Source organism: Hemicordylus capensis, chromosome 1, assembly GCF_027244095.1.
Source record: "Hemicordylus capensis ecotype Gifberg chromosome 1, rHemCap1.1.pri, whole genome shotgun sequence".
Classification (NCBI taxonomy): Eukaryota; Metazoa; Chordata; class Lepidosauria; order Squamata; family Cordylidae; genus Hemicordylus; species Hemicordylus capensis.
This window is the reverse complement of record NC_069657.1, coordinates 131,463,371-131,485,367: the sequence shown is the minus strand read 5'-3', so window position 1 is coordinate 131,485,367 and position 21,997 is coordinate 131,463,371. Positions and strand designations below refer to the sequence as shown.

General features: G+C 40.6%; 1 protein-coding gene across 1 annotated transcript in view; it reads left to right on the top strand.

Moving 5' to 3' along the window:
• Nucleotides 1–21,997, top strand: part of LOC128323965 (mucin-5AC-like) — a 70,662-nt gene that overhangs the window by 11,617 nt on the left and 37,048 nt on the right. Inside the window, exons 7-25 of the mRNA XM_053248022.1 lie at nt 1,225–1,334; nt 1,551–1,767; nt 2,244–2,369; nt 2,792–2,909; nt 4,503–4,641; nt 6,700–6,814; nt 7,346–7,411; nt 8,978–9,115; nt 9,227–9,391; nt 10,339–10,433; nt 11,742–11,868; nt 12,866–13,118; nt 14,313–14,362; nt 15,953–16,053; nt 17,251–17,402; nt 17,545–17,683; nt 17,780–17,893; nt 18,568–18,747; nt 20,377–20,616. Coding sequence (XP_053103997.1) covers nt 1,225–1,334; nt 1,551–1,767; nt 2,244–2,369; nt 2,792–2,909; nt 4,503–4,641; nt 6,700–6,814; nt 7,346–7,411; nt 8,978–9,115; nt 9,227–9,391; nt 10,339–10,433; nt 11,742–11,868; nt 12,866–13,118; nt 14,313–14,362; nt 15,953–16,053; nt 17,251–17,402; nt 17,545–17,683; nt 17,780–17,893; nt 18,568–18,747; nt 20,377–20,616 — 2,645 coding nt within the window. The remainder of the gene's footprint in view (nt 1–1,224; nt 1,335–1,550; nt 1,768–2,243; nt 2,370–2,791; nt 2,910–4,502; nt 4,642–6,699; nt 6,815–7,345; nt 7,412–8,977; nt 9,116–9,226; nt 9,392–10,338; nt 10,434–11,741; nt 11,869–12,865; nt 13,119–14,312; nt 14,363–15,952; nt 16,054–17,250; nt 17,403–17,544; nt 17,684–17,779; nt 17,894–18,567; nt 18,748–20,376; nt 20,617–21,997) is intronic.

Sequence of the window (21,997 nt, the reverse complement as noted above, 5' to 3'; positions counted from 1 at the left end):
GTGGTAGTGACCAATGGGTGGAGGCTACCACCCAAATTCCAGGGGGATTGGGCAGAGGGCTGATTTTTGGTGAATTTCTGAAGTTTAAGCGTTTTTAAGGTTTCCCCCCTTTAGGTATAATCGCTTCACGTCGGGGGGAAAGGGGTGGCCTAGAGTGGGGTGGGGTTGGTGGTGGTGCGGGATAGGGGCAAGGAAGCTACCTGAATTTTTTCGAAGGATTTAGGCAGAGGGCTGATTTTTGGTGATTTCATTTGTTGGAGTTTTGTTGCTTCTGAGGTGTTCTGAGTGTGGATTCTGTGATAGCAAATGAGATTTTCAATGACACACCATGAATCCACTCTCATCTGCTATCATAGAATCTAAACTTTAAAGACATGTGAACTTCAACAATTCACCAAAAATCAGCCCTCTGCCCAAATCCTTTGGAAAAAATTCAGGTAGCTTCCTTGCCCCTACCCGGCACTACCACCAACCCCACACCGCTCTAGGCCACCCCTTTCCCCCCGACGTGAAGTGATACACCCTCCATTCTACCTAATGGGGGAAAACCTTAAAAACGCGTAAACTTCAGAAATTCACCAAAAATCAGCCCTCTGACCAATCACTCTGCAATTGGGGTGGTAGCCTCCACCCATTAGGCACTACCACCCCACCTCACTCTTCTGGCCCAGGTCCCACTTTCTGCCCCCAATCTGCCCCAAAGACACTAAAACTTCAAAAATTCCCCAAAAATCAGCCCGTTGCCCAATCCCCCTGAAATTTGGGTGGTAGCCTCCACCCATTGGGAAATACCACCCCACCCCACTCTTTTGGCCCCAGGACCCGTTTTTCTAATCTGAATCGATTCAGATTCAGATTCGGATTAATTCGGCTCCTAACCGAATCAGGGGTAATTTGGGTGGGCAAAATTCTGGCACAGTACAGAACAGGGGTGTTTCAGTTCAGGTCCGAACCAAAACACCGAAAATCCAAATTGCACACCCCTACTGGCTAGGTCACGTGTGACTTCTTGCCACATACAGAAATGGGCATGCCTGATTCCCCAGTTACCTACAACAAATGGAGTCTTACAGATAACAGGACTAACTCTAGTTTGGGAATGAAACAAAGCTTTTCTCCCCAAATTGGGGAATTGGCTATCTTTGCTTCTATTTGTTCTTGTTCCATGCACAAACAATTTTAGGATGATGATTTTGAAAATATGTTATGTAATGCTTATTGCAGATATCATGCTGACTCCTGTGCAGTTTGGAAATATGCAAAAGATGGATGGACCCACAGAACAATGCCAAGATCCTGCCCCTACAGCCGCAAGCAACTGCAGCCATGAGTTTGTAAGGATCTTTGTTTTTGCACCTACTTTTAAAGAAGTGAAGCCTATTCTTACTTTCCTGCCCTCTATTTTCAGGGAAAGAGGGGGGGAAACAACAGCAATGAACTCTTGGAAATAAGTGCTAAATTAAATACTATCCATCAAAATCTGTAGTTCAATAGTTAACCAGTGTTTTGTAAAGCCCATTGTCTTAATGCTGTTGATTTCCTCCTTCCAGAGTACTATCTGCCAGACTGTATTGACCAGTGAAGCATTCACGGCCTGCAATGCACTGGTTGAGGTACAAGATTACATTGATGCATGCATACAAGATTTGTGCCAGTGTGACAAGTCTATGACTGAATTCTGCATTTGTAATACCTTTGCTGAATACTCCCGGCAATGTTCCCATGCTGGTGGTCAACCGCTTGAGTGGAGATCTGCAGATCTATGTGGTAAGTATCTGTGGAAGATATTTTCACCTCTCTGCTCAGTGCTTAGGCATCACATGCAGTGTGGAAGAGAGCTGGTCTTGTGATAGCAAGCATGATTTGTCCCCTTAGCTAAGCAGGGTCTGCCCTGGTTGCATATGAATGGGAGACTACATGTGTGAGCACTGTAAGATATTCCCCTTAGAGGATGGAGCTGCTCTGGGAAGAGCATCTAGGTTCCAAGTTCCCTCCCTGGTAACTTCAAGATAGGGCTGAGAGAGATTCCTGCCTGCAACCTTGGAGAAGCTGCTGCCAGTCTGTGTAGACAATACTAAGCTAGATGGACCAATGGTATGAGTCAGTATATGGCAGCTTCCTATGTTATATGAAAAATGCAGTGGGCCAGAACAGGAAGCAACAGCTTAAGCTCTTTTCATCTCAGGAAAAGAAAAACACTATATGGAGAACAGTAACATCTCATAATTTATTGCTACTTTCAGGCAAGCCATGTCCTTACAACATGCAGCACCAGGAATGTGGATCTGCCTGCGCTGATACTTGCACCAATCCTGAAAGGTCCCAACTCTGTGAAGAGCACTGTACAGATGGCTGCTTCTGTCCCCCAGGTAAATCAACATCCACCCATGCCTTCTTGTTGCAGCCCTGTGCATTCTACTGACTGAAATGTCTGTGGTATTAAGAAACAACATTCTTTAGCAAAAAGCTTCCTTGGTTACAGTTTTGAATGGGGTAGTCATAGCTAGCACCCAGGCTAAGTTACTCATGAGTAGTCCCATTGAAATTAATGAGCCATTAATTGTCTTTGTTTGTATGCCATGCCCCAGAGGTATTTGTATGGCTGTCACAACTATGCCTTTTTTCGTTACTAGAAAATTATAACAAACTAGATTGCCGACAGAGACATGAACACAGCCACCACTGACACTATACTGTTAAAGTCCGGGGAATGACATCATGTGCTTCAATCAGCTCTTAAAAATCGAGAGATCCTCATAAAGTAGCATAACTTTCTCCACTCTTCTTTTAGGCACGGTGTTTGATGACATTAACAACTCCGGGTGCATTCCCATTAAGGACTGTCACTGTACTTACAATGGGGACACCTATTCTCCTGGAGCTTCTTTTGCATCCCAGTGCACTTCATGGTAAACAGCCCACTTGAAACACAGACATTGTTTTTCTTTTTTGTGCATTGTTTAATGGGATGCATAATGCCTAAGCATGTGGTAGATGTAATTGCTAAGGCTGAATATATTATGTGCGTGAAAATGCTGAAGGCTAGAGCTTAACTGCTTTAACCTGATCAAGATAGAATGACTCCTGTTCTGGGAAATGTTGCTGAGCTGCTGTCCATCGAGTGCCACGTATGAAGAGCAGTGCTGAACTGAAATGCTTTACTTCATGCCCCTACTATCTCTGTTTTCTTTGCTCACCCCCCCACCCCCCCCCATGAAGACATGGAGCAAACTAGCTGGACTGAAAAAGGGCCCATACCTTTATTGGTCCAACTTTGATATCTGCAGTATGTCATACCTGCTCTGCAAAACTCCACCCCTTTTACAGCGCAGGCACCTGCTACCAAGTTGGGAGCTAGGATGGTGAAATCCCCCCGTCCTACCTGCTGGGGAACCTGAGCCTGGTTCCGTGCAGTAGTCGGGCAGCTAGAAATTGATCTCTGCTCCTCATGAGTAACCCTTTTGTAGGGTTGAGGAAGCTCTTGGCAGCATTACCCCCCTCAAGGCACCCAGCCTTTGAGGTTGGTGATGTTGCCAATGCTAAAGGAAAGTCCATCTCAATTTCCCTCATGCTGTTAATCCTCAAGGAGTTTGTTTGGATAATCCTCCCCTCATGGCTAGAATGCGGCTGCCTCAGGGTACTCAGCAATATTCACTTACTATTCCTTACCAATCTGCACTGTCCTTGCCACTAATGAACATGTCCAACTAATTACTTATTCAACCACATTTGTTCAGGAACAGTGTGAGATAGGTAACACTCCCAACGTTTCTTTCGCCAATCTGGCAGAGTGTAAAAACATTCTGTTTGGCTTCAGAAAGTTGACTAGTAGCTAATCTCACACTGTTCTTTCCAAAAGGGTGCTGGACTGCCACTTTTCTCCACACTGAGGAGCTGGGCAAGCCATTACTAACAAATACCACAATCCACACCACCAGTGAAATAAATGGGAATAAACCTATTAAAGTGAAAGTCCAATAATCTGGCTACTCTTTATACTAATTGTTTTGTTTCCCTTTGGTTCATAGCTGTATCCTGACATTAAGCTATATGTGCATACAGGTGGTTGTACACATGTGCATATTTTGGCATGAATGATTGTATACACATTCATCTTAAAAGTGAACATGAATACAAAAGACGGGACATAGATAGGGAATGTACTATTGTATGTGAATCGGACCTGTGTGAATATTGTATGCTTGTATACAGAGGTGCTCTTTGGGGCCGAAGTCCAGGGCCTCCACAGCCCCTGGGGCCCCTCAGATCCTCTTTAGTCTGTCCCAGGTGATGTGGTTGCCTGGCGGAGCATGATAATGCTTAATTTGCAGGTGGGGGGGGGCCTCCAAAGGCCTTTAGGTCCAGGCTCCAAAATCACCTAGGTGCACCTCTGCATATATAGATTTGTATATGTGTGAACTGTACACAGATTGTACATGCTATGAAAATAACCTTTTAATAGGGCTTATGTCACCTGATGAACCTCTCTGCCTTTTCTTTAGTACCTGCACTGGAGGCCAGTGGACTTGTGTCAGCCTTTCATGCCCTGGAATGTGCTCTATTGAAGGAGGCTCCCACATCTCAACATTCGATGAGAAACAATATTCTTTCTTTGGTGATTGTAGCTATGTCTTGACAAAGGTAATCAAAATGGAATCTCTAACTTTGGGGAGGGTTTGAATGGGAAGAGGGCATAGTTCAGTGATAGAATACATGATCTGTGTACAAAAGAGTCTTGATCCAGTCCCTGGCATCTTCAGCTTATTCACAAACAGCAAATATGCAAATATATAAAGTGTGTTCTAGTTGCTAGATTTGTGGAAATCTGGAAATCAAGGAAACCATTGGAACCAATCCAGTGCTTCAACAATAGCCGTATTTAGACATAGGGCTCATACATGGTTTTGAGTGAATGATTGTACATGCATTCATTTAAAAGTGGAACTACTGTAGGTAGTGGCCCCTCAAATGCAAGAGACAGAAAGGAAGTTATTTCATATAATGTGTGAATAACTGTACCTGTGTACAGATCTCTACCTGTGTACACTTGTTGTATGAGTATTGAACATTACTTGTGAACAGGGCTAACTTCCCTTTTAATCTGGAAATGTGCATGGCCCCTAAAATATTCCCTGTCAAATCTGCATGTGGCTGGCAGTAGAATACTTTTTGTTTTGGCCTGGTTCACCCAATTGTTCTAATCTAGGCTTAACATTGGTTACTGACATTAGCATGATTATGTAGACACATGCCAAAGTGGTTTATGGCTTGAGATAAACCTGAGATTCCTACCTTGGCATTGTTGTGAGGCAACTGGGTATCCAACTGTGAGGGATCTTAAGAGGGGAGGAGACTCTGGCATCCTAGTTGTAACTTTTATTACCTGTAGATACTCAGGTATAACAGACACAATGGGCAACAGAAATGGCAAAAGATAACACTCCAAAGCGTGGCAGTTCATTTCTAAATTGGGACAGGGCACTATTTATATATTTTGACTGAATTTAATTGACTACCAATTAGCTTTCAGGCATAATCGAGGTTGCCATTTTTTATCTTTATATCTTATGAGCTCTCCTGACTACTAAGATAATTAGGGAAAGGCCCTGCTCAGGGCGCCAGCTCCTTGCCAAGGAGCAAGGAGCTTTACTGTAGTGGCTCCTGTTCTGTGAAACTGCCTTTCAAGACAAACTTACTATTGTATGTCCTGCTGTGCCTTTCAAAGGCAAGGCAAAATATGCTTATTTAAGCAAGCATTTAAGCTCTTCTAGAAGTTGAATGTGATCTTGAACATAATCTATCTTTGATTTGTAAAACTGTGGTATTTTATTCTTATTTAAGGCTATGTACACAATCGTCGCTGGGGCAGGGAGGGCAGCGGGGTCAGGGGAGGGCATGGTTTCACCTACCTTCCCCCAAGACAATCTTCTGGCAAATCTTCAGCATGCCACCACACCCCCACATGACCCATGCTAACACAAAACTAGTCTAGGTGGGATGCAAGCTCCTGACTTAGCACATCTGACTAGCTTCACATCCACTAACATGTTTACACAAGTGCAGCATAGTGTGGATGTCAGCAATTGGAAAGAGATCATAATTATTTTAAATAAATAATCCAGTTTGCTCAAACACTGAGCCCATTCACATGACCATGAATTAGAGGGCAGGAGACAGTAAACTCAGCTATTGCTGCTCAGGAGAATCCACAGGAACCCTGTCTTCCAAGTTCATGCAAACCTGGGTAACCCAACTTTTGTACCTTTGTTTTTACCAAAGTAGGATGAACACAGCAGCTATCCTACCTTGGAGTTTGACCATTTGGGTGAAATCATCATTTCTAGCAATCTCTGGCAGCCTGCAGCCATGCTTATGAGATGCTTGCATTTTGGGCGGTATATAAATGTGTTAAATGAAATAAATAAGTAAATAAATAAAGTGCTGCAGCTAGAGGGGTCAAGCAGAGAGCGCTAATGGTGCAGTGAGGGCTGGGAGTGAAATTCATTCTGGGATACCTCCCTGTTTCCATACTGGAGTCTGCAGCTACTGTGTTCATCCGGTTGGAGGGTTTGCAGAGCCCAATGGAGGGCTCATCTGTCAAGAATATATCTTCCCCCAAAAAAACTACCCCCAGATGCTCATGTGAAAGACAACTGAACTAAAGTTCAATCTTCTAATGTTCTGTTTCTTCGTATCCAGCTCTGTGACAGTAGTGCCTTCACTGTCCTGGGAGAAATCCGAAAGTGTGGCCTGACAGACACTGAGACCTGCTTGAAAGGCATAGCCATCAGCATTGGTGGAGGACAGACAGTAAGTATGGAAAACAAAAAAAAGTCGAAATGTATATTTTAAATGTTGATTGTGCACTGAAACTGCTGTTTTTTCACCAAAGTAGAAACAGAACTACAGGTATTATTGCTTCACCCAAGCTACTGTTTCTTCACCCGTCTGCCTGGCACTGGCCGTTCCTTCAACCAAGTTGCCTCTGGGCTCCCTTCTAAGTTTCATCTCACCTGGACAACAGTCCCTCAGCCTGCTAAAGAAAGCCACTCCGGTTTCCTACATGATATTTTAATCAGCAGCTTTTGCCTCCCTCACAGAAAATGAGCTGCAAATATCCTATCAGCTTAGGTCCCTGAACCAGCTAGTGTCAGAGACTTCACCATTACAAATGCAATACTTTAAAATGTAGATTCTGTTTACAGCTGGTCTGAGTCTTTTTAAAACGACGAAGGGCAACGAGCACATATTGGCTACTGTTGGTAATGAAAATCAGTCTGTGATAATTCTGTGATAAAATGCTGCTTGTCCATCACCACTTTGCCTTCTCTCGTCTGCCAGGTAGTTGTGATCAAATCTACTGGGGTTGTCTATGTGAATATGATCCTCACCCAGTTGCCGGTCTCAGCGGGTAGGTTCCTCTTTCAGAAATAACCTATGACATTGTTGATTCTTTGCTTTCTTATTCTACTATTGTACTCAGTATAAGGGTGAAATTCTGTTTAAGGTATTTTTTTCTGGTTCTGGTTCTACAAATGACTATTCTCTTCAAGTACTTTTTGGAAGGTGCCACAGAGGTCTATATATACAGTAAGTTACATGCTCAAACAGATTTCCTAATACATTAGAGAAGAGAGACCTATGCGCACATGCCATTTTGCATTTAAATGTAATGTGGATGGAGCAGGTCCATGTGGACATTGGATGTTTCATGCCAGTAAACAACTGTGAGATTGAGATGACTTATTTTTTATTTTATGTTATGTTATTTTATGTTATTTTATTGTATGTATATACTGCCTGATTCCAAAGGCTCTAGGCAGTTCACATAAATAAACACAATAAAAATAAAACAGCTATTACAACAATTTAAAACAATTTAATCATTTAAACAATTTAAAACATTCAACAATTACTAAAAGCCAGGCTTTTCTAGCACTGCAAACATGGTCTAAATTTAAAATCTGCCATAGGAAAACACCTTTTCCTTGTCAATGAAAATGAATAGCTGGGGATGCTGTGATAAATAATTATTTGATGGAGGAGCACATCCTTGGTACTCACAATACTGTGTTTACTTACAGCCAGCAGTTACCACTAGTATAGACTTGTAATGATGGGGTTTTGTAGACAACAAGATGACAAATAATGTATACTGGGATCTCTGAGACCAAATCAACAACAAACAATAAGATCCCCACCAAACTATCTAACCATATAATGGAAAGAATGATGCAATACAATACAAATAAGTCCCACATCTTGTAGATGTGTGACCCAATGACATCCTTTGTACCTTCATAAGAACTTGGGGTTTTGAGAGAATCTTCCAGAAGTAGTAAAGGTGGCTGAAAACACAAAGATTGGACTTTGGAGCATGATGATTAATTAGTATTACTTTCTGAAGACCATTCTCCACTTGAAAAAGATCTACGTTGAAATGGAGATCACCAGGTCACTGTCGTGATGCATATGTGGACTTAGTATTGTATTACATCATTCTCCACACCATGGACTTTACCTATCCTCCTTTGCTACGTACTTAATACACTGGATTAAGTTTTTGTTTACTTTTCATTATATGGTTAGCTTGGTGGTGATCTTATTGTTTGTTTAGGGTTTTTGTAGACTCCATCAAAATCTACTTGTTTGTCAGCATTGTAACTAATAGCATTAGTTGCAGATTAACATTGTATAGGTTTTTAAATCTTAGTTTAGCATGCTTCTTCTCCTATGGTAGGAGTGCATTTTTGTACTATTCATGGAAAATGGTTAATAATGAACAATTTTCCTGGTATTAGGAAAATGGTATAAGCAGTTGTCCTTTGTAATCATGCAAAATATACCCTGAGTGTACCAAACTTCTCTTTCCTCACTGCCATCTAGCAACTGCCACTTCCAAATGCATTATCAGTTGTCAGCTGGTGAAATGTTTGATTCAGTCTGAAAACTAATTAATTATGTTCTATTTCCACAGCTAATATCACCATGTTCAGGCCTTCATCATTCTTCATCATTGTACAAACAAATTTTGGCCTCCAGTTAGAGGTCCAGCTTGTACCTATCATGCAGCTCTTTGTACGCTTGGATCCAACCCACAAAGAAAAGACATGTGGTAAGATGGTTAATGAATAAGCCTCAAGAATCTTTCCACATAGAGGAAATGTTCACTGAAATTACTTTTATATTGTATGGAAAATTTTAAACTCTCCCATTTTCATCTTAGGACTCTGTGGAAACTTCAACAGTGTCCAGGCAGATGATTTCAAAGCCATCAGTGGGGTAGTAGAAGGAACTTCAGCTGCTTTTGCTAATACCTGGAAAACACAGGCTGATTGCCCTAACATCAAAAACATATTTGAAAATCCTTGTACTCTCAGCATAGAAAATGGTATGTACATTACAGAAAATACTTGGACTCACAATTATATGTGCATTGCAGTAAATATCAAGAATCAGAATAATAATGATAAACACCTTGTTTAAGAGAAAACCTTCAGCATTTGGTTTCAAAAATAAGCAGAAACCCAAGATGACTTTGAAATATTAACTTGTATGTCTAGATCTTTTAGATAGATACATAAAGATAAATTAGACTAATATCCTGCAAGCAGGCAACATCTTCCTGACAGATTATGGTGCACTACAAAAACACAAGAAAGAAATACATACCAGAAGTTAATAATGTACATAATGGGTTAAATGTTAACCTGAGTTAAATAGAAAGAATGTCTGAATTTGGATTTTTTTGGACATGCAGGTTTCCTAACCTACACTTCCAAACTCAAGGAAATGGAGTTTGCGGGGGGAAAGGGACCTGTGGTTTCCTTCCACAAATTCCAATCTGAACCTTTGGTTCAGAGTGAAGTTTGGGTGCCGCAAATTCCATTTCTGCAGTGCTGGCACCACAGTTTCGCCCCCATTGAACCGGAGTTGAGGGAGGAAGCTCAATTGGCTGTTCAGGCTGTCCAATTGGCTGTTCAGGCTGTCCATTCAAGAACAGGACAGGTCCCACACAGCCCGCTCCCCCGTCTCTCTGCAATCTCACTGACTGCAGAGAAGCAGCTCTCCTGAATGTCTGAATGGGGACTGGAGAGCATGGTGAGGGGCTGTGGGTCAATTGGACCTGCGGTTCCATGTTATGTTACGTGGCCATTGTCTGAAACTGTGTGCTAGAGTCTGCTTTACATTCTAGAAACCAGAGTTGTGTCAGAGAACTGGGGTTAGTGAAGGCACTAGTGGCCACTGAATTCATTAGGCTTATTACAAAAGCTGTCTCAGAAAAAATATAGTCAAGGAGGAAGTGAAATAAAATTATATTGTCTTCTGTATTCACAGAAAAATATGCTCAACACTGGTGCGGACTGCTGACAGATAGCAATGGACCTTTTCAGAAATGCCACTCTGTAGTAAATCCAGCTGTTTACCACACGGTACTTTTCAAATTCTCTTCCCTTGAAGTGCCAATAAGAAGCTGCAAATAACTCTTAGAGAGGAGGAAATCTGGCCAAACTGGATAAGCTACTCTAAGATCTTAATTTGCCTTTTGCCAAGTTTCCTGAGTATCATTAATGTATATTATTAATCCCCATATCATGTAATCCAACATATACATTTCTCGCTCCACTAGTAAATACAAACATTTCTTCATTCCATTCCTCTTTGCATGCTTGGCAACTTTGTTTGCCAGTTTCTGAGATATCAGATAGCAATCAAATGTCAGCATGAAATGTCTGGTTTTGGCATATCTTTGCAAAGATACTGTGATTTTAACTTGATTCCAAGGTAACTTCTGCTACCACTCCCAGCCCCAGCCCCAGCCTCCCCCCCAGCACAGTTTAAAGTAACCAATAAAGTAAAAAGACACATACACCTGTTTTTATATTATTTGCCTATACATACATAGCTACTCAAGTAGTTGTGCAAACTACAAGTCACCTCACTCATTTATAACAAAGTTAGGCCCTAGACAGACATCATGGGGGATTCATGGCTGCTAACCATTCATGTTTTCCCCACAAGGCTCCCCAATACAGTCTTGTAAAATAAATGTGTGATGTCTTCTATAAGAGGCACCCAATTAATTGAAGTGTGGGTGAAGTAACACTGAAAAGCCACGTCATGCTTTTCTTGTATTAGATATGCATGTTAGTCAGTAGCTACATGTTGGTCATCCCACATAACGGCTGTGTAGTTAGGTCCGTATATCTGTACAAGGAAAGCCATTTCATCCACCACCCTCCAACAAGTATGTTTATTTCTGTTATTTCTTTTACAGAATGGAATTTGGCCCTCCAAAACAATGTATGTAGACTAAGACCTGGTCTAGAAATATATAGAATATTTAGGAACGAGGTAGTAAATTTCTGAGGTGATAAAATTCACTACACCACTTCAGACCATAGGTGGGAATGACATATTTGAATGTTTCTTTACATAAACAAACAAACCCAGCAGATAGAAAACTAACATAGAAAGGAACAAGTTGGGATTGAACCTTTCTCTTTAATGTGCTCGAGCGTTTATTAAATTGCAATGGATCATTTACATGGTGGATCATTCAAATAATGTGATCCCCTGCCATATAGTGGTATGGTCTGCTCTACCAGCTCAGGATTCTTCAGTTTATTCTGCTGCACGTGGAGACCAGGCCTCAAATAGTCAATGACCTCTGCATCTGAAGGCTTAAAAGAAAGTGTCACTGAAGGGGGAATAAGAGTGAGTGTTTTTTGTATTTCTAGAACTGCATGTTTGACACCTGTAACTGTGAAAAGAGTGAGGATTGTATGTGTGCTGCCCTCTCCTCTTATGTCAGAGCCTGTACTGCCAAAGGAGTCCTGTTGAGTGGATGGAGAACCAGTATCTGCAGTAAGTATGATGGGACTCCCCAACCAAACACTTATTGGTGAAGAAAGTTTTTAGACCAAATTCAGAGCAATCCTGGACAAGACTCTGAGGAAATCTGTGGCACCTAGGCATGCCTCATCTATTTTCTTAGCAGTCTTACAGTAACTTCCACAGTTCTTCCAGATAAACCCAGTGATGGCGTTTGGCCATGCAGATGTGTCATACAGAAAAGGAGAGGAGAGCTGGTGTATGGAGAGGAGAGCTGGTCTTGTGATAGCAAGCATGACTTGTCCCCATAGCTAAGCAGCATCCTGGTTGCATATGAATGGGAGACTTGATGTGTGAGCACTGCAAGATATTCCCCTCAAGGGATGCAGCTGCTCTGGGAAGAGCAGAAGGTTTCAAGTTCCCTCCCTGGCTTCTCCAAGATAAGGCTGAGAGAGATTCCTGCCTGCAACCTTGGAGAAGCTGCTGCCAGTCTGTAAAGACAATACTGAGCTAGATAGACCAATAGTCTGACTCAGTATATGGCAGCTTCCTATGTTCCTATGTAAAAGGCAGAAGAGACTAGTATGAACTAAGGTTCTTGATTAGCACCAAATGACAACATCCAATAAATTCCCATAATGCTGCATGAATAAATGACTATGTTCTCATTTCTATGTGCACAATTACATCCAAGTAATCTTGGCAAGAAATGAGAGCATATTTTCAGAGCAGATAGAAAGTACATAAAGATGAATCTAGATTCGCACACATTCATTCAAAAGCCAGTCAAGTACATGGAATGATCACAGTGAAACAGCCTTTGTCTAAATCCACATTGAGGACAGTAACACCCCTTTCTTGAGCTTTTTTTAATTCAAACTATTGCTCTCACAAAACAGAATATTAATAGATATGCACACAGCTAATGCATTTGGATATACTTTGTACGTTGCCACACCTAGCTCTTCATTATTACCCGCATTATCCTTTAGAGGCTCCAGAATAATGTGTTGCTTTCTCCTTTTTCAAGCAAAATACCAAATCTGTCCCAAAACCCTGGCTTACCGTTATAACATTGATTCCTGCCAACCCACCTGCCGATCTCTGAGTGAGCCAGATGTCACCTGCAACATTCAGTTTACTGCTGTGGATGGCTGCACATGTGAAGAAGGGACATACATGGATGACACTGGCAAATGTGTCCCTGCTATTAGCTGTCCTTGTTATTACAAAGGGTCTCCGGTACCATCTGGAGAGGTTGTTCATGAAAATGGCATGATGTGGTAAGGGATTATTTGGATTAATGTTGTTGTGAGCTTATTGCAATACTGAATATCAATTTAGTTTGTGGAAATTCAGCACTGTGAAATGAAGAAGAAGGCTATGAGCATTTGGCCATGTTTGTGAGCTGCCCTGGGTTAACTGGTTGGCTTCTCTCAAAGACAAAGTGCTAGTTAGCTAAGAAGGACCTTTGATGCTGACCAAGTGTAGCCATTTTTAATGTTCTTAATTAAATTGGAAGAATGAAAAATTAAATTGAACTTTCCAGCAATCTTTTCATTTCAAAATGGCTGATGATGAGCTATGTTGTGCCTCAAAACATATTTCAAAATGCCAAGAACTTTCTGCTTTAAAAACTCAAAATATTGAGGCTGTTTTCATGTGCAGCCAAGTCAGGGCTTGGCTGCCAGGGAGAACTGCCAGGATCAGCATGGATCCCAGTGCTGCTGTAGCACCAGATCTGTCTTTCAAGCCTGGCTTTTAACTGGGGTTAATGGAGTGAGCACTCCACTAATCCAGGATCTGGGATCACGTGTCAGTGCAGGTTGCTCACAGAGATGGGTGCTCAATGCATGGTGCATTGTGAGATCCCCCTGGCCTCTGTAACACTGCACTAGTCACAGGGGTGGCAACAGCATAGTTGGACTGTGGAGCTTTGCATTCTGTCCTCTCCTGTTAAACATTCCTCAAAACCATTCAGACCCATGGAAAATATAAGCCGTATTCAAACATTATGTTGTACGTGCATACAGATGTCTTGCACATGTACATGTTTCTGTGTGAATGACTGTAGATGTGTTCATTTTAGAAGTGAACCTGAGTACAGACATTCCCAAATGCAGAATATAGATAGAGCGTATACATCTTTGTATGCATTGAATGTGTGAATAGTTGTATGTACGTGCAAATCTGTACATGCGTATACTGTACACAGAACAATGTACTTTGTTGAACTTAACATGCCAATATGGCAAGAGCTTTAAACCAAACAATTTAAGAAGTAATTTTAAAAGGAGATATTTTGCTTTAGACTGTAAAGTGGCATTTCAGCATTCCATGCTCTGATGAAAAGTCTTTTTGTTGCCTTTTATCTGTCAAGAACAACTGCTCTTGATACAACTGGTTTAATATAACTGGTTCTGATCATAATTTTCAAAAAGATTTTCAAATTTAAAAAAGTCCTTGCTCTCTTCCAGCACTTGTACACAAGGAAAGCTTCAGTGCATTGGAGTGAAACCACAACCAGGTAAACCACCATTTTATTTCCATTCTTGTTTTAATGTTTTTTGTAATATTTTTTCTACTAAATGCTTTAGTTTTAGGATGGACATTCCAAGCAAGCAAGCAAGATCTGCACATGGAAGCAAGCACCACTGAATTAGAGAAACCAGTTCCAGTTGTATACAACTAGAACTGGAGTGGGACCAATATAATCTGAAACTAAGAGATTGACAGCTCTTGGCATAGCACTCAATTATTTTGTTTTGAAACATGAAAAATGCAGATAATAGACAGAAACTGTTCAAAATGCAAGAGAAGACTATCTGAAAAGGGAAAAAATATTGCCCCATGAGAGCAAAGCATTCAACAAAATTTGTAAAAGGATAAAGCAAGGAATGGTATATGACAAGTACTGATAATGAATTCTATACCAAAAGTGTTTGTTAAAAACAGAGCATCTGGCCTTTGAATGTTTCCTCACACGTAACATCCACTTGTGTCATTGAGGGAGAGGAAGAAAGATTATTATAAGAGCTGCAAGATCTTTTCAGTACTGTACTGTTAATGCTCATCATTTAAAATGAAGATCTATAAACAACCCGTTGCACTTCTAACCTGCAACATTCATGTGAAATTATATTGCATATACAAATTAGATTTATATATGCAATATACAAATCTGATTTGCAAATATAAAAAATACAATAGTTTCAGCAAAACTTGTAACATTAAAGAACAAATATTGAATTGGACTTATCAAGAAAAGTCTTCGAGTCCTTTCTCATGATCATGTGAGAGGGAAACCCGCCTTCCCCGCAGATGATCCAGGTGGGTCTGGGCACTCCGATTGTGCATCCAGATGCTCCATGGCTGCTATGGGCAGTATGGAGGTACAGGGGTCAGAATGTGTTGTCCCAGCCCCCAGAAATCCCATGATGCACCACTGAGTCAGATAAATGGGGTTAGGGGAGCGCTCACTCCTTTAACCTCATTTAAGAGCCCGGCTTCTTCACCGGGTTTGCCACCAAGGTGCTGCAGGGAGCTGGTTGGCTCCTGGAGGTTCCCACGGACAGCCAAGCCTGGACTTAGCTGCCCTAGCCTGGTCTTGGCTGCTCATGAGAACAGCCTCTACAAATAAGTTCAGAATATTCTATATGTTTCCTCCAAATGACAACTATGAAGAGCAACATTGAATAAAGTGATACCAATTGATCATTCTGATCAATACCATCTATAGCCCACATTGCCATAGAGTGATGTCCATATTAAGATTAGAATTTTTTAAAAATAAGGTTTAGCATAATACAGAGTTCAGCTAGAAATGTTGATAATGGTGTGCCCTAACATTTCTTCTATCAAGTGAACACTAAAACCAGTTAGAAACATACACTCAAATCAGCATATGACTCAGAAATATTACTGGAACAAATAAATGGTTTATTTTAAGGCACAATACAGATGATACTTATAAGAAAAATGGGCAAATGTAACATATGAAGAATACTTAAAGCAAATAATAGAATGTGGTGTGTCTTAATGATCTTTCATAAAGTATGAACATTGTTACAATAACTGATCTCAAACTGAGATTTCATCTAGCCTTTCTTTTTAACAGTGTGTGATGCTCCCATGATTTACTTTGATTGTGCCAATAACACAATAGGCAGCACTGGTGCTGAGTGTCAGAAGAGCTGTCAGACACTCGATATGGGATGTGTAAGTGTTGAGATACATTATAACCTTGTCTTACTTGTGTGTCCTGTAACACCTTAAGTTGTATGTATGTATGTATGTATTTATTTATTTATTTGATTGATATACCACCCTTCCAAAAATGGCTCATATCAAAAATGGTTCATTGTTCCCCATGCTAATTGCAGTTATCACTAATCTCACCCAAACACATAGAACTATTAGCACCATATATCATGATGTCTTATTACCTCAGACAAATACTGCAAAATAAGAACTATGCTGACAATGATGAAGGCTGACCAACAGAATACGTTCTTATATGAATAAGTCACCAGAAGTTGTTTGCGTGAGGCCAGGCATGGATTTCAATATGGTAAAACCACTTTAACAGACATGTCTGGATTGTGATTCCACTTAGCTTTGCTCATTCCACTTCTCTAAGTTTTCCAAGAATGAGTCAAGTCACAATCTGAATATATATTGGAACATATAGGTTCCCCTACAGTTGCTGCAAACGCATTTGGCGGCTACTCAGGAACGGGCCTTCTTCTCCATTGCTGCCCCTGGACTTTGGAAGGCACTCCCTATTGAAATAAGAGCCTCCCCATCTCTGGCAACTTTTTAAAAGGCACTGAAGACACCTTTATTCACCCAGACTTTTATTACGATTTATAGTTTAATATTTTTAATATTGGGTTTTTAATGTTTTTAATGTGTTAAATGATTTTATTTGTTAATTGATTTGATGTTTTAAATGATTTTAATTGTAGAGATACAAGTTTTAAGCAGTATAGAAATATGATAGATAGATAGATAGATAGATAGATAGATAGATAGATAGACAGACAGACAGACAGACAGACAGACAGACAGACATGTCAAGCAGAGTTCACCATTCCCTGAGAAAGTAAACTTCTAAAAGTAAATCAACTTCGCTCATATTAAAAATGGTGGGATGAATGGACTCTCAGTCATGACACACCCGTGAAAGCTGATGCTGATGCTGTAAATTTATACACACATACCCTTAAGTGTCATGTTTACCTGAATCCAAGACTACATCCCCCCCCAAGTTCTTTGGTGTTAGAAATGGTGGGGGCATCTTAAATTCAGAGTCCTTTTTCAGGTAAATAGGGTATATCTAATTCCTTAGTAATGTTGCCTCTGTCCTGCTGATTTGTCAAGTGACATTGTATGCTGCTCCCTCTTTTATTACAGTACAATACAGAGTGCCTCTCAGGTTGTGTATGTCCTAATGAACTGGTATCTGATGGCAAAGGTGGATGTGTAGCTGCTGAAGAATGTCCTTGCGTTCACAATGAGGCCACATTCAATCCAGGGGAAACCATTAAGGTGAAATGTAACACTTGGTACGTATAAGCTGATGAGCATCATTTGTGATTGTGATTGTGTATGTGTTGTGCTTCCATTGTCTGTGTCAAGATGAACTAAAAGTATCAAACTCTCCAATGCACTGTAAAAACAGTCAGACATTTGCTTCTGTCTGTCTAGTACTTGTAAGAACAGAAGGTGGGAATGCTCCAATGAACCCTGCCTGGCAACCTGCTCTGTTTATGGAGATGGTCATTATATCAGCTTTGATGGCAAACGCTACAGCTTCAGTGGAGACTGTGAATACACGCTCGTCCAGGTATTAAACTTTCCCCCAAGCACTGTTACTGTGTTCTTAAAAGTTCTAATATGGTAAGCTGCGTTCATGAAGACTAAGTAATGCTCTTCTCCACAGGATCACTGTAATAAAAATAGCACAAGTGCAGGATCTTTCAGAGTTATCACTGAGAATATTCCCTGTGGCACCACCGGGACTACATGTTCAAAGGCCATTAAAGTCTTCATGGGAGTAAGTAGCTTCATTGAAGGCATATGTTCAATAGGAATAACGCACCTCGTTAAAGGTGGGATATGTGAAATCAGTGGGATATGTGAAATCACAGGAGGAAATCTTGAAGTGGTGGAGCATAAAGAGGCTAGATAAAAGCAGGCTTTAATAACTGCATTCAGCATATAGCAAGACCCAGGTATGGACTAGGTTTTATTGCACTTTATCAGATAGAATCCAGAGAACTGCTAAATTAATTCTGAGAGCCCAATGAGTTCACACTCATCCCCAAACTGCACTGCATGGGAATCTGTTTGTTTTTTTTTTTTTTTTTAAAAAACACTAATGAGGACTTAAAAAGCAGTTTGTGATGTGACATGAGGATCTGTTCTTCAAAGTGACGGGGAGCGGGGGAGTCAAATATTCAGCTGGACAAGCACAAACAAAGGATAAACTTACATAGAACTTTGAATGCCAACCAGTATTTTCTAGGAAACCAGTTCCTGTAGATCTTTGTAGACCTTACAGTAAGGTCTAAAAGAGTAGGCCATATTATAAATATACACCATTAATTTTTCAAATATTTAATCTAGCCCAGACTTTTTGTTGTGGAAAACTTCTGGTGAAGAATTCCAATATACCTAAGAGACAATATACCAGTGAGACACACCTATTGGTTATTTGTCATCTTTCAGAACTATGAGCTGATACTCACTGATGGAAAATTTGAAGTGATACAGAGAGTCCCTGGAGGTGAAGCACCATACAAGGTCCGATACATGGGCATCTACATGGTGATTGACACCACCGCTGGACTAGTGTTGCTGTGGGATAAGAAAACCAGCATCTTCATCAAACTGAGCCCAGAATTTAAGGTGAGCTGTGGGTGCCAAGTCATTGGAGACCATAGACATCCCTTTAGCATTTAAAATGTTTCTTCAGTTGGTTTATTAAAAGAATTCCCTTGGCTTCTCCATTTGACATTCAATTTAACAGAAATTCTTTGTGTGTCTGAAGAGCCATTGATATCAAAGAGAAATTTGTCATTGCTGACAAAATACCACAAAAAGTTGTATTATGGGTAAGGATAAATACAGTCATTACCACTGATTGTTCATTGTGTGATCTACTAGCAGCATTTCTATTTCATGCTTAGTGCACAGCTGGCTTTTTATAGTTTATTGAGGATTTTTCTAAAAAAAGATAATAGGAGTATATAAATATATACAGGCAATCCCCAACTTACAAACATCTGACTTACAAACACCTGTACTTACAAACAAAGCTCCATAACATATTACATTAAGGAAGTCAGCCAGCTTACAAACACCAATCTGCATATACAAACAAGTGGTCACGCTTGTGTTCTGAATTATGAACATCCAACTTACAAACAAACATTTGGAACACAACCCATTTGTAAGTTGGAGACTTCTTGTATTACCTTTCAGTAAGGTCATGGACACAACCATTTGTGGTGGGCAGAGAGGGCGCGGTGGAAGGAGAGGCAAGACTGAGCTAACCTTCCCCCCAAGACGATTGGTCTTCTTGTGTGTGGCATGTGGCTCACATGCCCACACAATCTGTGTGCTCCCTGCAGCATGGAGCTCTGGAGGCTGGGAAAATTCATTCATTCATTCATTCATTCATTCATTCATTCATTTATTTATGCATTTATATACCGCCTTTTGTTAAAAGACAACCCCTAGGCAGTTTACAAAAGTTAAAACATACAATAAAAAGGCAATAATGAGTTGTCCCAGCCTCCAGATATCCCTGAATGCATCGCACAAACAGCAGTGAAGATTTCCCCTCAAGCCGGGTGTTATAGGCGCCTGGCTCTGTATATGCTCGGGCTGCTGGGCATATATACCAGGGATTCTCAACATTGGGTCCCCAGATGTTATTGGACTTCAACTCCCATAATCCCCAGCCAAGGGCCACTGAGGCTGGGGATTATGGGAGTTGAGGTCCAATAACATCTGAGGACCCAACGTTGAGAATCCCTGATATATACAACCCCAGACCTGGGGTAAAGGGTGTGCTCACACTCTCTAACCCAGGTAAAAGCCTGCATAAAAATCCAGGCTACCGGGTGCGACAGCACTGGGATCGGTCCTGACCCCAGTGCTTCACACCAAAGCCTGGGTAGAGATGCTCATGTGAATAGCCTCAATGACTGTCAACATTTACATGTTAATGTTGATAATCCCAGATAGAGTTGTGAATGCTTGGATTTTCCCAGCCTTTGGACATAAACAAGTGAATGATGACTTCCATCGTTAAGTGGTGCATTGTCTGAGTTTTCAGACACAAAATTTGTTTGGAATCGTCAACATTCAACACATTTCAGTCATCACTTTACTGTGGGAAAACTGCAGGATTTACAGTCATTGTATACAAAAGCTGAAATGTGGCAGAATGGTTTGGAAAATGTAGGGTCTCTATATATCACAGAGAATAAATCTTCCACTGCTCATTACTTTGTGCTTGTTTCTGCATAGGGTCAGGTATGCGGTCTCTGTGGAAACTATGATGGCAATGACATTAATGACTTCACCACCAGAAGCCAGTCTGTGGTTGGAGATGTGCTGGAATTTGGTAACAGCTGGAAGGTGTCTCCCACTTGCCCAGATGCCAAAAACAACAGGGATCCTTGTACTGCAAACCCATATAGGAATTCTTGGGCTCAGAAACAATGTAGCATCATTAACAGCCAAGTGTTTGCTACCTGCCACTCTCAGGTACGTACAAAAGTCTTTTCAAGTGAGTATATAGGATACTACAATGATCTTGATCCTAAGACATGATGTGCTTGCATATAAGTACTTAGGACAGAGTGCACCAACCACTGCACAAGATAAATATAACAATATAATACCATTCTGGCATTGCAGGGACTGTACAATAACAGCGCAGTCAGATAGATAGATAGACAGACAGAATTTGTATATCCTGCTCTTCCTCTAGAGCAGGCATCCCCAAACTGCGGCCCTCCAGATGTTGCAGAACTACAATTCCCATCACCCCCAGCTACAATGTATTGTGGCTGGGATGATGGGAATTGTAGTTCAGCAACATCTGGAGGGCCGCAGTTTGGGGATGCCTGCTCTAGAGAGCCCAGAGCAGTATACTACATACTTAAGTTTGTCCCAAGATCTTGTAGCCCTCAGACGTGGACATTATCTGTAATTAACAACTTTCTTTTAAAGGAGATGCCCATTCTCTGGCCTACATGAAACAGCAGTTCGAGTGCAGTTGCTCACTTTGTCACCAGATGCAAGTCCTTTCACTGTAGCAAAGTTAGCAACATGAAACTTGGTAGTATTTGAAATAGATGGTCCCATCCCAAAGGTTGCATTTGGATTCACTGACAGTGCTGAGGACATGGACAGCTATCCCGGTGGTCCAGGTCCTTGCATCATGCTCAAAAAACATCAGCACAAAGAATCTAGGAGAGTTGGAGTGTCAATCGTTGTTTTTCATATTTCTGGACACTCTGTGTTATGAAGCTTTAATGGTGGCTCTAGTCAATTCATAAAAAGCTTCCTACACATAGGATAAAGTCCCTTATTATTTTGTATTACCTTCAACCATAGCTTAAGAAAAATTTCCAAGACTAAAGCTAGAGCTAATTACTTATAGGCTATTAAGAATATTGGTAATTTAAATAGCTATTGCCATGATTATTTTTTATTTTTAAATTTTTTTATTATAAACTAAAATAATATTAGCTAATAATTTATATATATTTAAAGTCATAAGCAAGTGTCATGATGATGCATAAAAATACAGCACATAAAAATACATCCAATACATTATTAATGTGAAGGCGATTTGCCAACCAATTGCATCTTTATAGTGGATGTATAACATAAGTTCTTTATTTCCGTGATAAATTACTTGTTTGGCATCTACTAATGCTTGATTATTCATAACATTTTCATATCTACTTGATGTTTCAAAAATATTCATGTTTATTTTTACAATTGCTTTAATATACAGTTCTGTTGCTACAAAGTATTACATTCCATAAAAAGTTAACATTGACTAATATCACAGATTCTCCATGCTGAAGTCATAGGAGAGAAAGCGAACTGCAACTGGAAATCAAGAAATATCCTT